This window comes from Ambystoma mexicanum, chromosome 3q (assembly GCF_040938575.1).
Source record: "Ambystoma mexicanum isolate Mex_15411 chromosome 3q, UKY_AmexF1_1, whole genome shotgun sequence".
NCBI classification, from domain to species: Eukaryota; Metazoa; Chordata; class Amphibia; order Caudata; family Ambystomatidae; genus Ambystoma; species Ambystoma mexicanum.
Window position 1 is genome coordinate 1060892738 of NC_090926.1, and position 17693 is coordinate 1060910430.

Here is a 17693-nt window from a genome sequence, read left to right on the forward strand (position 1 = left end):
TGTGATCAGCTAAAAAATGATATAAGTAGAATAATTGATTAATTCATTGCAAACAAGAGTGGATCACGAAGCAACAATTTCCTCTCAGCTACAAAAGAAGCTCTAGGAATCACTTCAATTGGAGCGTGCAGACAAAAACAGTATGCTAGGATCACTGTTGGAGGTTTTAATGGGGGAAAAAAGTGGTCATGACCAAAGCCTTATGGGTTTGGACCATCAAACTGTTGATCGCAACTCAAATAATAAAAACAACAATTGAATCTAACACTCTGCCACTCTCTAAATCAACTAGCTATAGAGACCAAATGGCTCAGCTCCCTTGTGTGATTCCCATAGATTAACAGCAGTCTTTAAACAAATAGACATCAGATTCTAACAGAGTCCCCTGTAGTCTGTTGTTGAGAATAATGGAAGAGTCAAATCGAGATCCAACTAAGCCAGAAAATGATGGGACATTCCCTACTCAGATGACTGTCGAAGGAATCCTGGAAAAAGCGATTTCACTGAATGACTCTTATCCTATATTTCAAAAGAGAAAGAAAAGAAAATTGCTTACAAAAAACATCAAAGTGGGATCGCAAATAAGGAAAACAAAACACTGCCAACAAGGAAAAAGAGGTCATTCTAATAATACGAGGAAGTTCTCATGCAACTTATCAACCCCCCCTTTGTCCTTGAAGCTAATACCAAGTAAGAAAAATAAGTCTTTGACATGTCAAAACCGAAACAGTAAAAATATAATATTGACAAAGCTGTCGTGAGTGAACATCAAGATGAAGAAGACCTCCTGGACCTTTCAACTTACATGATGGATGATGGACTGAAAGAACCGGGGATCTTGGAGATTGAAGAACAAGAACCAAACTTGACTGAGATGGAGATAGAGAGAGACGAAATTCAAGTTTATTCATCCAATGACAAGTCGCCTTTTCTTACCTGAGCACAAAAAAGAAATGGCCGTCGGCTTGAAATTCAGGATGATGACTAGTCGTCAAGAACCTAAACCATTCACTGAGGGAATGATAAAAGGGGTATAAATCCAATTATTGACAGAAAAGAGACCCGGGGCAATTCTAATTTTTTGAGGCATAGCAAAATGGGTCCTAGTTCAATCATTGACAATAAAGAGCTCAAGGGTAACATCCGGCTCTTGCAACATTTATTACCAACAGAAGAAGATGGTTTAGTCTTAAACTGGTGCAACATTTTGAGATCATTCCATCACATCCCTTTATTACGTTTCATCAACACAGAAGATATAAAGATTGTAGAATTTGTTAATGAGTCCCAATTAGACCGGGGGATTCTCCACCTGAACTCAAACTTGGTCAAAGCCTCTTTGCTAGAAGTTGCCCATTTGCTGCTACCCTTGGGTTTTGAACTAGGTGCATTTTCGGCCAACATGCAGTCTACAACAGAAAAGTTACAAGAAACTAATAAGTTAGTCATAAGAAATAAGTCACAGAAGTCGATAACTACCACCAGTCCAAACTTTGGGGAATATCAAATTTGCGAATTACGGCTAAGGAGGAAGATTTGAATGTTTCCGACTTAAATAAAAATCACCCTTTATACCTTAAGCAGTACGAAAATATTGGATTGAAAGGTTAGAGAAGAGCCCAAAAACCCTGAAAGAACATTTCAAGATGACCAGTGGTGCTGGATGGCAGAGGATCTTTCCCAGTCCAATAAATAACATCAAGAGTTACCTAAAAGACCGATTTGGGTTATTGGCGCATGTAATACCCGAGGTTTCATTAAGTTGTTCACTGATTGTGAACTTCATCTCGACAGTTTTGATTGCGTATGCTTGCAGGAGACATGGTTGCAGTCTACACCTATTCTTGATGGTTACCGTTTATTTTATATCTTAATCCAGTTTACAAGGGTTCCTGTGGTAGACCCTCTTCAGGGCCCCTTACATTAGTGCAGAACAGGACAGGGTTAGTGACAACTTGGAACTTGAATCCCATTACCCAAGCTATTTTATTAGAGTTTCACCAGGAGGGTTCTCAGAATTCAAACTTGGGGCTAATTCTAAATATGTATTGGAATCCTGATGCGATAGCGTCCAATAACTTTGTGGATTCTCTGATGAACATCAATGATAAAAACAGGATCCAAGTGAATGCAGCATTAATTTCTATATGTGGGGACTTGAATATTCACTGTATTGATAAAAACAAAGTCCAGATCATCACAGATTTTGACAATACTACTAATAGGGGCCATGAAAGAGCAGTGGAATGGTCCAACACAATGCAGAAGAGAGATTTGTATATGTTAAATGCGCAAACACAGGGCAACATCCCAAGTAAATTTACTTGGTCCAATGGTGCTCAACTTGGAGTTCTAGATTATTTTCTTGTTTCTGGGAACATGATTAATGACGTAAAGATTACAATGCATGCTGAATCCAGGCATAAGTGCTTCTCAGGCATCCAGAGAAAGAGACAGGGAAGGAGTACAATCCATGCTGAATCCAGGCATAAGTGCTCTCAATCATCTAGAGACATGGGTGGATTATAATGTATGATTAATCGAGGTTTAAGAGTTTCTCTGGCACCTAGAGAAAGAGACAGGGGAGGATTACAATGCATGCTGAATCCAGGCATAAGTGCTTCTCAAGCATCTAGACAAAGAGACAGGGAAGGATTACAATGCATGCTGAATCCAGGCATACATGCTTCTCAGGCATCTAGAGCAATAGACAGGGATGGAGTACAATGCATGCTGCATCCAGGCATAAGTGCTTCTCTGGCATAGAGAGAGAGAGAGACACGGAGGGATTAAAATGCATGATAAATCCAGGCATAAGTGCTTTTCAGGCATCCAGAGAAAGAGACAGGGAAGGAGTACAATGCATGCTTAATCCAGGCATAAGCGCTTCTCATGCATCCAAAGAAAAAGACACGGAAGGATTACAATTCATGCTGAATGCAGGCATAAGTGCTTCTTAGGCATCCAGAGAAAGAGACAGGGATTGAGTACAATGCACGCTGAATCCAGGAGGAAGTCTTTTTCAGGCATCTAGAGAAAGGGACAGGGAAGGATTACAATGCACGCTGAATCCAGGCATAAGTGCTTCTTGGGCATCCAGGGAAAGAGACAGGGAAGGATTATAATGCTTACTGAATCCAGGCATAAGTGCTTCTCAGGCATCTGGAGAGAGAGACACAGATGGATTACAATGCTTGCTGAATCCAGGCTTAAGTGCTTCTCAAGCATCTAGAGAAAGAAACACAGGACGCATGCTGAATCCAGGCATAAGGGCTTCTCATGCATCTAAAGAAAGAGACATGGGTGGCATGCTGAATCCAGGCCCAAGTCTTGCTCAGGAATCTCGAGAAAGGGACAGGGAAGGATTACAATGCATGCTAAATTCAGGCATACATGGTTCGCTGGCACCTGGAGAAAGAGATGCAGATGGATTACAGTCCATGCTGAATCCAGGCATAAGTGCTTCTCAGGCATCTATGGAAAGAGGCAGGGATGAGGTACAATACATTCTGAATCCAGGCATAAGTCTTTCTCAGACATCTGGAGAAAGAGACACAGAAGGATTACAATGCATGCTGAATCCAGGCATATGCACTTCTCAGGCATCTAGAGAAAGAAACACATAAGGATTACAATGCATGCTGAATCCAGGCATAAGTCTTTCTCAGGCATCTAGAGAAAGAGACAGGGAAGGATTAAAATGCATGCTGAATCCAGCCATAAGTGCTTCTCAGACAGCTAGAGAAAGAGACAGGGGAGGAGTACCATGCATCCTGAATCCAGGCATACGTGCATCTCAGTCATTGAAGGAAAGAGACAGCGAAGGAGTACAATGCATGCTGAATCCAGGCATAAGTGTTTCTCATGCATTCAGAGAAAGACACACAGAAGGATTGCAATTCATGCTGAATCCATGCACAAGTGCTTCTCGGGCATCCCGAAAAAGAGACACGGAAGGATTACTGTCAGATCCTCACTCCTCTTGACAGGCGCAGAGGCAGCACAAACTCCTCCCTCCCCATTGGGTCTTGGCACCTGGGAAATGAAAACCGCAGGCCACCGCAACCCTCTGGGGAAAGAGGGTTAGGGTTCGTTGAATGGATGGGTAGAGGGAGTTCAGGATCACCGGAAAGAGGTTTAGGGAATCACAATGGATGGGAAAGGGGGTTTTAGGGAAACATGCTCCTCGGCTCCAATGCTCCTCCTGCTGATGGTTGTTGGCATTGACTTTGCTCACACACACTTTCTCACTACCATCACTCTCACAGAAATTCTCCTTGGAGGCCTTTGTATTGGAGCCTCTAACCAACTTACACCTAGATCAGTATTCTCTAGTGCTGGCTTGGTTTCACACTGCTTTCTCAAACATAAATATGCAGATTACATGTTCCCCACCTCACCCTGTGCAATAGTAACAACAAACAATAACATGCACATGAGGTGCTAAAGCACTTAGCTCAGTGTTCTGTAGAATTCTAGGTCCTACAGCCTTTTCGTGTTGATGGGCGTGATATGTCTCACCAATCCGATCAAACAATAAGCTGAAAATAGCAAAACAAAGTCAGTGCACGTGCGTGCGAAATTGCTGCTCCAAAGGAACGTTCCCTAAAGGGTTAAAGATTTGTTAAAGGTGCGGTTGCTTCACCGCCAAGCTAACTCCAACTTTGGGTTAGTATCATGCTCTGCATGCAAACATGTGTAACTCGTCTTTTTGTGCTTCCGAAAATGTCAACAGAATACTTTCATCAGCGCGTAACGCGTTTCCCTCCCACGGGATAAATCAGCTGTTTATGAAAATAGTCGTGCACTTAGCTTTTCATGTACGCGGGGCCGGGGGTTGAGCTGGCGGGCGGTGCCCCGCGTAGGCGTGCCTGCAGGAGCTCGAGACGAACACGTCCTCTCTTGCCGATGGCCAGGATTGCGAGCGCTGCTCCCTGGGCGCGGCTCGCGCATGCGCAGTAGCGCGTGTGGTCCTTTTCCTCCCAGCAGGCCCGTGATGCGCATGGCCTGCTGGGCAATGTAGTCTCTGGGCGGTTCTCCTTCCTTGGGCCTTTGTCCTGCAAAACGGAAGGAGAACACGCCTGGACAAGGTGGTGGGACTCCCCAGGGCCCTCTTAACTCCTCCCAAAACCCCCAAAACACTGCCAATTGCCCCAGCCCTGACAGTACTCCCCCTCCCTCCAGCAGGTCCTGGTTTAGTGGGGTGTAACACATGAAATTGGCGGAGGAGCCGAGGAGCATGAATATTACATGCGGGCACCCATGAGCGGTCTTCTGGGCCATACCCCTTCCAGTCCACCAAATGCCAGAGTGATCCCTGTCTACGGCGTGAGTCTAGGATGTTGTGGACTTCATATTCAGGGATGCCATCTCTCAAGACCGGTGGGGGTTTCTTGGATGTTATGGAAACTGGGGCTGGTTTGAGTAATGAGATGTGAAACACTGGGTGTATTTTCATGGATGGGGGTAGGATTAACTTTGTTGCCACAGGGCCAACCAGAGCTTTAATCGGAAATGGGCCAATGAAACGAGGGCTAAATTTGCGGGAGCCCTGTAGATGAAGATTGCGTGTCGAAAGCCACACTTGATCCCCCACCTGGTATAAAGGACTTGGTCTCCTTTTCCTGTCAGCATGGCGTTTGTAAGTTGCTTTAGCGAGATTTAGACTGCATTGCGCAGCTTGCCAGATGCTTTCCAAATGTTTCTGTCTCTCCCTGACTGCCAGAACTTCGGGCACTGGTTCATGTGCCACAGGCTGAAATCGTGGGTGATAGCCATAAGCACAATAAAATGGGGTGACCTTAGTTGATGCATGTACGGCATTGTTGTAAGCCAGTTCGGCCAGCCAAATTACTTCTGCCCATTCGTGTTCTTTTCCTTGAGTCAGATAACGCAAATATTGTTCCAATGTCTGATTAAGTCTCTCGGTTTGACCATCAGTTGCTGGATGGTAACTGGTGGACAACCGAATCTCAATCCCTGCTGTTTTGCAAAAAGCCTGCCAGAATCGCGAAGTAAATTGAGGTCCTCGATCTGAAACTATCCCATACGGTATACCATGAAGCCGTACCACGTTCTGTAAAAACAAGTTTGCTAGCATGCTGGCTGTTGGTGTGCCCTTGCATGGTATGAAATGAGCCATTTTAGTTAAGTAGTCCACAACAACTAGTATAGCTGAAAACCCCTGACTTGGTGGTAATTCGACAATTAAGTCCAGCGATACCGTGTGCCATGGTGCCGGAGGAGTGGGAAGGGGTTGCAACAGACCTGCAGGTTTTCTGTGCTCAGTTTTGTTCCTTAAGCAGGTTTCACATCTTGATATATATTGTTTCACATCTTTTTGTACATTAGGCCACCAGAAATGACGCATGATTAGCTCCTTGGTTTTCAGTGTTCCAGGATGACCCACGAAAGGGGAGTCGTGGCACCACCTGATGGCTTGTTGTCGAAGCGGTATAGTAGGTAAGTATAGCGCTGATTTGTAAAATGGCAACCCCTCCTTGATAGTTTGCTCTTGACTCCTGCTAGCCCATTGCACCAGATCTTGCGCTGACATGGCTTTTCGGATTTTTTCAAATATGGCGTCTACCACCACACTTCCGATTATTCGTGTCGGGTCCACAATTGGTTTGGGTTCATCTATGGTCTTTGATAGAGCCGAATTTGCCTCCGGATACCTAGAGAATATATCTGCCTTTCGATTTTCCACTCCAGGTCGATATGTGACGACAAAGTCGTATTCTGAGAACTGCATGGCCCACCTGAGTTGTCTCGGACTAAGCGCCCTGGTGGATTTCAAGAATTGTAAATTACGATGGTCGGTATAGATGGTGATAGGATGATGAGCTCCCATGAGGTGATGACGCCACTCATCGAAGGCCACCTTAATAGCCAACAATTCCTTGTCTGCAATAACATAATTTTGTTCTGCCGGTAACAATGTTCGCGAGTAGTAAGCGACTGGGTGTAATTGCCCATTGTTGTCACGCTGCGACAGAATAGCACCCACCGCATAACTGGATGCATCGGTTTCTATGACGTAAGGCTTAGAAGGGTCCGGATGCTGCAACACTGGTGCTGCCACGAACGCTTCTTTCAAAGTCCGAAAACTAGCTTCAGCCTTTTCGTTCCACTGAAAAGGAACTCCTTTTCGTAGTAGTTGTGTAATGGGTTGGACCTTCTTGGCAAAACCGTCAATAAACCGGCGGTAGAAATTGGCAAATCCCAACACCGTTTGAATATCCTTCACTGAACTCGGAGAGGGCCAGTTGGCAATGGCCTGCACTTTCTTTTGATCCATTGTGATACCTTGAGGTGACAAGATAAATCCTAGGAATTCTACGGTGGTTTGATGAAATTGGCACTTCTCAAGCTTGGCATATAACTTATGTTCCCGTAACCTCTGTTAAACAGCCTTCACATGGCCCTGATGTTCTGCAGCATTGCGAGAATAGATTAAGAAGTCATCGATGTATACGATGGCAAAGACATCTAGGTAACCACGTAACACCTCATCTAAAAAGTGCTGGAATGATGCTGGGGCATTACATAGCCCGAAGGGCATGACCTGATATTCGTACAGGCCCAACTTGGTCCGAAAGGCCGTTTTCCATTCGTCGCCTTCTCTGACGCGTACCAGATGATACGCGCCTCGCAGATCTAACTTCGTGTATACGGTGGATCCTCGTACTTGATCCAACAACACAGGGATTAAGGGCAACGGGTAACGGTTTTTGATGGTAATGCGATTTATTGCTCTATAATCAATGCACGTCCTCAGGTCTCCCGTTTTTTTCAGTATGAAAAACAAAGGGGAGGATACCGGGGACGTAGAATGTCGTATGAAACCGTTTGCCAAATTGGTTTCGATGTATTCCTTCAGGTGTTCATTCTCGGCTTCAGTGAGTGCGTATATTCTGCTACAAGGTAGCACAGCGCCTGCTTCTAGGTCTATGCGACAGTCAAAGGGCCTATGTTGTGGTAAAGTCTCGGCGGCCACCTTACTGAAGACATCCCGATACTCCTCATACTCTTCAGGTAGAACCACATCTGTACTGCCTCCTATGTAGTGGGGACAACACTTCCCCACACTACAATTAGCCTTGCAATGCATTGACGAGAACTGCAGCGTTCCTGCGGCCCAATCCACGGCTGGGTTGTGGAGTCTTAACCAAGTGAGGCCCAAAATGAATCCAAATTGTGGTGCAGAAATCACATCAAACTCAATACTTTCTTGATGTCCCTTCCCACACTTTAATTGCATGGACTGCGTATGCTGAGTGATCGGGCCTGAAACCAACGGCGATCCATCCACTGATTTCACTTGTTCTGGCTGTTCTTTAGCCACCAATGGAAGTCCTAGTCTCTTAGCTACTTGAACGTCTACGAAATTACCAGTGGCCCCTGAGTCGACCATAAGTGACACTGGTATGCGCCTTCCTTGTACTTCCAGATGACCAGCCAGCATAACGTGAGCTGACGGAGTGTGATGAACATTTGCTAGCATCTTTGGGGTATCTTCAGATTCGCTCGCCCTCACCCCCCTCATGGACGAGCTGGGGCGTTTCCCAACTGGGTTCCCTTGGTGGATGGTTTATTGGTGCATTCTCGGACGAAGTGGCCCGACTTTCCGCAATAAAGACATAACTTTTCTCTCCTTCTTCTCTCTTTCTCCTCTTTAGTTAAGGGGCCTCGTATGGTTCCAATCTGCATCGGTTCCTCGGTTCCCTTCTCAGATAGCTTGGTGTTTTTCTGTTGATCCAGCCGAACCATAGGCTTATTGTCCCATTTACGACGGTCTTGGTGACGTTCACTTTGTCTCTGATCTAATCGTAATGCCAGATCAATCATGGTGGAACAGTCTTCTGGTTGGGGGTCTACTTGCGCAACTAAATCTTTCAGGTCCTCCCTTAGACCCTGATAGAATAGGGCCATTCTCTTTTCCTGGGGCCAATCAGTTTCCACTGCCAAACGGTTGAAAGCTGTGACATACGAAACCAAGTCTCTGCTTCCTTGCCTCAGTGTCAGCAATTCTCGATCTTTAATCAATGTTGCAGCCCTACGGTTAAATATTTTACCGAATTCCTCCAAGAAAGTATCCCAGTTGTACAATAAGGCATCGTCCTTGCGAACCAGTGGTGTAGCCCAAGAAGCTGCATCCCCCTGTGAGATAGGATATTACGAATGCTGTGCGGGCTTGTGCGGTTCTAAAAACTCCTGGCTTGGTCAAAAAGTGCAACTGGCACTGCATGATAAACTGGTTAAAATTCTGTGGGTCCCCATGGTATCTTTCGGGTGCAGCTAGAGGCAGGGATGGTTCCGTGGCTACCTGCACTTGTACTGGCGCTGGCGGGGGGTTTCTGGGCAAGGGCGTTGCTTTGGCCTGAGTCTGGATAGTCAGGGTATGGACTTGACCTGCTAAGTTCTGATAATCCTGCCTGGTTGCTGCCAATTCAGCCTTGAGGTCCTGGAGAAGGGCTACTACGTCTGCCATGATTGTGCTGCCTAGGCGCCGAAAGAATACGTGGGCTCGCAATTCTGTCAGATCCTCACTCCTCTTGACAGGCGCAGAGGCAGCACAAACTCCTCCCTCCCCATTGGGTCTTGGCACCTGGGAAATGAAAACCGCAGGCCACCGCAACCCTCTGGGGAAAGAGGGTTAGAGTTCGTTGAATGGATGGGTAGAGGGAGTTCAGGATCACCGGAAAGAGGTTTAGGGAATCACAATGGATGGGAAAGGGGGTTTTAGGGAAACATGCTTCTCGGCTCCAATGCTCCTCCTGCTGATGGTTGTTGGCATTGACTTTTCTCACACACACTTTCTCACTACCATCACTCTCACAGAAATTCTCCTTGGAGGCCTTTGTATTGGAGCCTCTAACCAACTTACACCTAGATCAGTATTCTCTAGTGCTGGCTTGGTTTCACACTGCCTTCTCAAACATAAATATGCAGATTACATGTTCCCCACCTCACCCTGTGCAATAGTAACAACAAACAATAACATGCACACGAGGTGCTAAAGCACTTAGCTCAGTGTTCTGTAGAATTCTAGGTCCTTCAGCCTTTTCGTGTTGATGGGCGTGATATGTCTCACCAATCCGATCAAACAATAAGCTGAAAATAGCAAAACAAAGTCAGTGCACGTGCGTGCGAAATTGCCGTTCCAAAGGAATGTTCCCTAAAGGGTTAAAGATTTGTTAAAGGTGCGGTTGCTTCACCGCCAAGCTAACTCCAACTTTGGGTTAGTATCATGCTCTGCATGCAAACATGTGTAACTCGTCTTTTCGTGCTTCCGAAAATGTCAACAGAATACTTTCATCAGCGCGTAACGCGTTTCCCTCCCACGGGATAAATCAGCTGTTTATGAAAAGAGTCGTGCACTTAGCTTTTCATGTACGCAGGGCCGGGGGTTGAGCTGGCAGGCGGTGCCCCGCGTAGGCGTGCCTGCAGGAGCTCGAGGCGATCACGTCCTCTCTTGCCGATGGCCAGGATTGCGAGCGCTGCTCCCTGGGCGCGGCTCGCGCATGCGCAGTAGCGCGCGTGTGGTCCTTTTCCTCCCAGCAGGCCCTGATGCGCATGGCCTGCTGGGCAATGTAGTCTCTGGGCGGTTCTCCTTTCTTGGGCCTTTGTCCTGCAAAATGGAAGGAGAACACGCCTGGACAAGGTGGTGGGACTCCCCATGGCCCTCTTAACTCCTCCCAAAACCCCCAAAACACTGCCAATTGCCCCAGCCCTGACAATTACAATGCATGCTGAATCCAGGCATAAGTGCTTCTCAGGCATCCAGAGAAAGAGACAGGGAAGGATTACAATGCATGCTGAATCCAGGCATAAGTGCTTCTCAGGCATCCAGAGAAAGAGACAGGGAAGGATTACAATGCATGCTGAATCCAGGCATAAGTGCTTTTCAGGCATCCAGAGAAAGAGACAGGGAAGGATTACAATGCATGATGAATCCAGACATAAGTGCTTCTTAGGCATCCAGAGAAAGAGACAGGGAAGGATTACAATGCATGATAAATCCTGGCATACGTGCTTCTCAGGCATCCAGAGAAAGAGACAGGGAAACAGTACAATCCATGCTGAATCCAGACACAAGTGCTCTCAATCATCTAGAGACATGGGTGGTTTATAATGTATGATTAATCGAGGTTTAAGAGTTTCTCTGGCACCTAGAGAAAGAGACAGGGAGGGATTCAAATGCAGGCTGCCTCCAGGCATCAGAACTTCTCAATTATCCAGAGAAACTGATACAGAAGGATTACAATGCATGCTGAATCCAGGCATAAGTCCTCTGAACCCTCTAGAGAAAGAGACACAGAAGGATTACAATGGATGCTACCTCCAGGCATACGTCTTTCTCAGGCATCTAGAGAAAGAGACAGTGAAGGATTACAATGCATGCTGAATCCAGGCATAAGTGCTTCTTAGGCATCCAGACAAAGAGACAGGGAAGGATTACAATGCATGCTGAATCCAGGAGTAAGTGCTTCTTAAGCATCTAGAGAAAGAGACAAGGAAGGATTGCAATGTATGCTGAATCCAGGCATACTTGCTTCTCTGGCATCTGGAGGAAGAGACAGAGACAAATTGTAAAGCATGCTGAATTCAGAAGGATTACAATGCATTTTGGCCTAAGTGCCAGAACTCAAGCATCTATAGAAAGCACAGGGACTACAATTTATACAGAATCCAGGTTTCAGAACGTGAATAATATCGATTGGCTCTGGGCAGTTATCCTATTTTAGCTATTGATCTCACCCTGCCTCTACATCTTTAACCTTGGCCTTGTTAATTCCTCGATTGTTGGAGCCAAGTCCATCCCCATTCAACGATATATCTAATAACACTCCCCACGGGGACACATCCGCACACACTGGCATGCTCCCCCTTTATTAAACCTTGACTTGTTTTTTAGGGGGTGAACGCACTCTGGAGTGGCCTCTATGGGACATTGAGGTGCCACATAAAACTCTTACAAAAGTAAATCAGAACCTTACAAAATGAACACCTCTTAATCGTTCCAATGTCCATGTTACAGACGTATATTGTTCACGCTGTAAACATGTCAGACTCCAACTCCTTGTAGCGGCCTCTGTTGCACGTGGCCAGTCTGATGATGTGGGCCATGGCCTCCAGAAAGCTTGCAAGACCAGATGCCTGTAAGCCTGATAGTGGCATCATCCATTGCAGGCTGCATCTTCATTGGTTGCTTGTTTAGAAATGTGTTGTGAAATGGGTGACCCTGCCTTCAATGCATTTCAAAGTGAGGGGAAAGGGAAGATGGGAGGATAGGAGAGAAGGAGACGCAGGGTGACTTTAGAAGGGACATCAGAATAGTGGCAGTGATTGTTTACAGGGAACCACCGGCTTCTAATCCTCGCAAGAAATCTTGCAAGTGTAGGTGTACGGGTCACTCCACTCTCATTGTGTTCAGAGTCCGGTGGTCTTCACCTCATGCCCGGAAGGCATATGGGTGTGAGGTTCTCTAATCACCAATCGAGGCACTTCAAGCTGATGTACTCCCAGTAGTAGAAGCTTGACCTCCTTTGAGTGTCGGGGAGAATGTGTGGTCTTCGCTAGGTGTTGGGCCCAGGACCACAGTATCTGTGCCTGGCAGGAGAGCTAGGAATGTATTTTCTGGACACTGCCATGGGTCGGACTATGCGGACCCTTGTAGATGATGATGGCTGCTTTAATGTTACTCGCTTTGAGATGGCAAGCCAATATACCGAGACCCCCTACACTGCGATGTGGATGCACCTTTTTAGCCCTCTGGTTAGGTGTCCCAGTAATGCTTTGGAAGTTCACTGGACATCAGATGTCAGTTTAAGGTGTAGCCTTCCTTTAGGGTCCTTCGGAGTGGAGTCAGAGGATTCACAGCTGCCCTTTCCACTATGGATCCTTTTACTACTTGGTGAATCAGGGCCCAATACAAAGGCAATATTATAGCACATGCGTTAGGCAAACTGATATTCTCCTCCAAACTGTTCCGTTCACGGCACTGCTGCGGCTTGCAATCCATGGACAAATGTAGCCTTCTATCCTCTTCTAGTAGCAGGGTCTGGATGGTTGTGTCATCATCTGGGCCCCATTTGGATCACTGTGTCAAACCTGGTGATCAAATCTGGAGCCTTGTATCCTAGTCTAGAAGAAAGGTCTGGGTTGTTCTGTTCATCTTGAGAGTCACACCTGGAGCCTTGTATTATCTTCTAGAGGCCACATCTGGATTGTTGTGTTCATCCTAAGGGTCACATCTGGAGCGTTGTTTTCTGTTCTAGATGCCCCATCTGGATCGGTCTCTCTATCTTGAGGGACACATTATGTCTATGCTGAGGGACTTGTATCCTGTTCTAGCGAAGCAAGGTCTGGATTGTGTTGGCCATCCTTATGATCACATCTGGAGCCTTGGATCCTGTTCGAGATGCAAGTGTGGATTGTCGCAACCGTCCTGATGGCCCATCTGGAGTACTGTGCCACGTTCTGCTTTATTCACAGTACTGCCCACAGTTGTTCCTATGCTTACTTTCTCTCTGCCACTTACCAGATCCTCTGCTTCCCGTTATCCCTGATACACCCTGTACCCCCCTTTTCTCTCTGTCTGTAACACCGTACTCTACCTAGTATGTATGTTCTTCTTGTGTCCCCCCTACTTACAGCTCCTCTTCTCTATTCACAGGTCTCGTGTGTAACCGGAGCTTTGACAGGTTCTCCTGCTGGCCTGACACTCTGCCCAACACCACGGCGAATGTTTCCTGCCCTTGGTTCCTCCCCTGGCATGATAAAGGTACAGTGTACTCAAGGGTATGCAAGGCGGAGAAGCAACAGGGCGACTGGGTAGCCAGGGTGGCTATAGGAGTGGATTCCTGGCAGGGCAACAAGAGGAGGTCGGAGAGGGCACATGGTGGGACAATTGAGGGCATACAGGAGGGCGACTAATGATCTAGAAGAGGCTCCCAGGGAGGGCCACTAAAGGCTCAAAGGGAGGGTGACTGAAATATGCCAGTATCCAGTGATTTTAACGAATAAAAAACAGAATGACTTTAATAACTAAACAATAATAATGAAAACATATCATTTTTTCTAAACTATATATGGGCGGTGTGGTAAGGAATGAAAATGGGTGGGGAGGGTGTTGGGGTGTGTTTAAAAGCATAGGGAAACGGAGGGCGTGAGGGCAGGACCCCCAAACAAAAAAACGAAACCAATTGGAAATCTTTTCGTTATAAAAGTTTTGTTGTAAAATCATTCTCTGTAATTTAATTTGGTAACATCACATAGACCCTAATAGCCACAGGGGCTGTCATGAGGAGAAGCTGAACTGCCAGGCACGGCAACTGCCAGAACACATGGGGCACGTGACCCGCACAGCATCGGGAATGACCACTGGTGCACTGTGCTAGTGTTTCGCGGTTATGTGCGCACATCAATCACAGGTGTTTACACGAAGCTGCGGAACTTGGCTGGGGATCCCAGCCTGCGTGTGGCTCACCTCCGAGCCTCCCGTAGGAAGCATGCCCGCTGCCCAGAAGCTTTCACATGCTTGAGGGAATTTAGAGCGTGAGGTGGCCGCCTTCTGGAAGGTGGGCCGCTGGGCCTCCTGCCGCAGCAGTGGTGCACACGAGGCCCAAAGACAGCAAGAAACACACCCAGCAGTGAGGCAATGCTAGGGGCAGGCAGGTGCACGTGAGCTGGGGCAGGCACGGCGACGTGAGCCGGGGTACCCCAGGTATTCGTAGAACGTGAAGCTGCTACAGTGTTGACATAAGAGGGCGTGCATTTAGAAACTCTGCCCCTCTGGTCCGCACCTGCAAGAGGGAAACGACATGCACCTGCGCCCCTTTGTCCACACAACAAAGGCCTGATTCATCAAGCAATGTACCAAGCAATGTTCGCAAAATGCGCAAACAATCAGGAAAATGCGCGTGCGTGCAATTTAAATCTGCAGTGACGCTCAGAGAGGATTTGCGCCTGCACATTTTTTACTACATCAATGCAAACAAGTCTTCGCTGATGCATCACCTGAAGGTGCAATGCCACGGAAATGGTCTCCGCCTTTCTGGCTACATCCTATCTGAAGGTGCAATGCCACGGAGATGGTCTCCGCATCTCTGGCTGCATCCTATCTGAAGGTGCAATGCCACGGACATGGTCTCCGCATCTCTGGCTGCATCCTATCTGAAAGTGCAATGCCACGGAGATGGTCTCCGCATCTCTGGCTACATCCTATCTGAAAGTGCAATGCCACTGAAATGGTTTCTGCCTCTCTGGCTGCATCCTATCTGAAGGTGCAATGCCACGGAGATGGTCTCCGCCTCTCTGGCTGCATCCTATCTGAAGGTGCAATGCCACGGATCTGAAAGTGCAATGCCCCGGAGATGGTTTCCGCCTCTCTGGCTGTATCCTATCTGAAGGTGCAATGCCACGCAGATGGTCTCCGCCTCTCTAGCTGCATCCTATCTGAAGGTGCAATGCCACGGAGATGGTCTCCGCCTCTCTGGCTGCATCCTATCTGAAAGTGCAATGCCACGGAGATGGTCTCCACATCTCTGGCTGCATCCTATCTGAAAGTGCAATGCCACGGAGATGGTTTCCGCCTCTCTGGCTGCATCCTATCTGAAGGTGCAATGCCACGGAGATGGTCTCCGCCTCTCTGGCTGCATCCTATCTGAAGGTGCAATGCCACGGAGATGGTCCCCGCATCTCTGGCTGCATCCAATCTGAAGGTGCAATGCCACAGAGATGGTCCCCGCATCTCTGGCTACATCCTATCTGAAAGTGCAATGCCACGGAGATGGTCTCCGCCTCTCTAGCTGCATCCTATCTGAAGGTGCAATGCCACGGAGATGGTCTCCGTATCTGTGGCTACATCCTTGACTTAGGCATCCCCCTCCCCCAAACCTCCCTCACCTCTTCCATTGACACTGGCATATACAATCACCAGGGGATGCGGCATTACTGACGCCTGCACTGCAGTGCCCCTGTGCATTGTATGGGACGTGCTCTTGAAGCTGAGCCCCACTGTGCATTGTATGGAACGCGCTTTTTATGCTCAGTCCCCCTGTACATTGTATGGCACGTGCTCTTGAAGCCTAGTCCCCATGTACACTTTATGGAACGCGCTCTTTAAGCACAGTGCCCCTGTGCATTGTATGGAACGTGCTCTTGAAGCTGAGCCCCACTGTGCATTGTTTGGAACGTGCTCTTGTAGCTGAGTCCCACTGTGCATTGTATGGAACGTGCTCTTGAAGCTGAGTCCCACTGTGCATTGTATGAAACATGCTTTTGAAGTCCAGTCCCATGTACACTGTATTGAACGCACTCTTTAAGCTCAGTGCCCCTGTGCATTGTATGGAACGTGCTCTTGAAGCTGAGTCCCACTGTACATTGTATGGAACGCGCTCTTTAAGCTCAGGGCCCCTGTGCATTGTATGGCGTGCGCTCTTTAAGCTCAGGGCCCCTGTGCATTGTATGGCGCGCGCTCTTTAAGCTCAGGGACGCTGTGCATTGTATGGTACGTGCTCTTTAAGCTCAGGGCCCCTGTGCATTGTATGGTACGGGCTCTTTAAGCACAGTGCCCCTGTGCATTGTATGGAACGTGCTCTTGAAGCTCAGTACCCCTGTGCATTGTATGGCATGCGCTCTTTAAGCTCAGGGCCCCTGTGCATTGTATGGTACGTGCTCTTTAAGCTCAGTGCCCCTGTGCATTGTATGGTACTGTAACGAGTGCCCTCTACACCCTCCAAATCCAGTTCGATCCCCTCCTCCTCACCTGAACCTTCAGGTATATCTTGAATCCGCCTTTCTTTCTTCCTTCCTATGGCTCCTTTTTTTATAGAGATAAGGCCTGCTCCAAGAGGCAGCCGCCGTGGCTGCTGATAGATCACAGCACACCACTGGCTGCTCTCTCGAGACAAGCCCTCCAAAAGGGGAAAAAAGCCAGAAGGCTAAAAAAAACACCCTTATAGAAATCCAGAATCTGATTAAGGATCCTGGTGTAGTGATCTGCCTAGATCAGAAGACTGCACTAGTGGTAGTGCAGGCAGAATACTGCAGGGAACCCCAGGTGCGCTGGTATGAAGACTGGCAGCAAGTTGGTCCAGAGTGATAGTGCAGAAATCTCCAGAAAGCACAGGCAGCAAATAGGCAGAAGGTTGGACTGACAGCTGGCAGGTAGAAGGCTGGACTGCACAAGCAAGAAGAAGTTCTGGGGATATGGAAGGTACGCCAGTGGGTAGAGAAGGGGAACAGAAGGACAACGGGAAAGCAGGGAGGACGAGAGAAAAAGGAAAAGGACAAAGGGGAAAGTCGCAAACGAACGGGGCACAGAAGGTAGCAGGGCGAGGAGGAGAAATAACGAACAATGGGGCACGGGGCCGGCAGGAAGAGGGAAAACAAGCTGGAAGCGCTGGATGAGCAGGGAAGCGTGTGTCCAGGGCAGGGAAAGCTGCGGATGCAACGCGACGCCCGCCGGCTACAACAGGAAGTTAAATCCTCCAGCGGCCGCACGTTGCAACCGCTAGACTGGGAACGAGCACTGGGCCCCGAACGTAATGGAACGCTCAATGGCATCCAAGCCACCAGCGATTCCAGAGACGATGGAGAGCCCAGCGCGTGACAGTATGCCCCCGTCCAAAGACCGCTCCTCTGGGTTTCCCTGGATGAGCTTGGTGAAACCTCCTAATTAACCT

At 47.8% G+C, this 17693-nt stretch overlaps 1 protein-coding gene across 1 annotated transcript in view; it reads left to right on the top strand.

The window, feature by feature from the left end:
- Positions 1-17693, top strand: part of GCGR (glucagon receptor) — an 800864-nt gene that overhangs the window by 480580 nt on the left and 302591 nt on the right. Inside the window, exon 4 of the mRNA XM_069655284.1 lies at positions 13682-13789. Coding sequence (XP_069511385.1) covers positions 13682-13789 — 108 coding nt within the window. The remainder of the gene's footprint in view (positions 1-13681; positions 13790-17693) is intronic.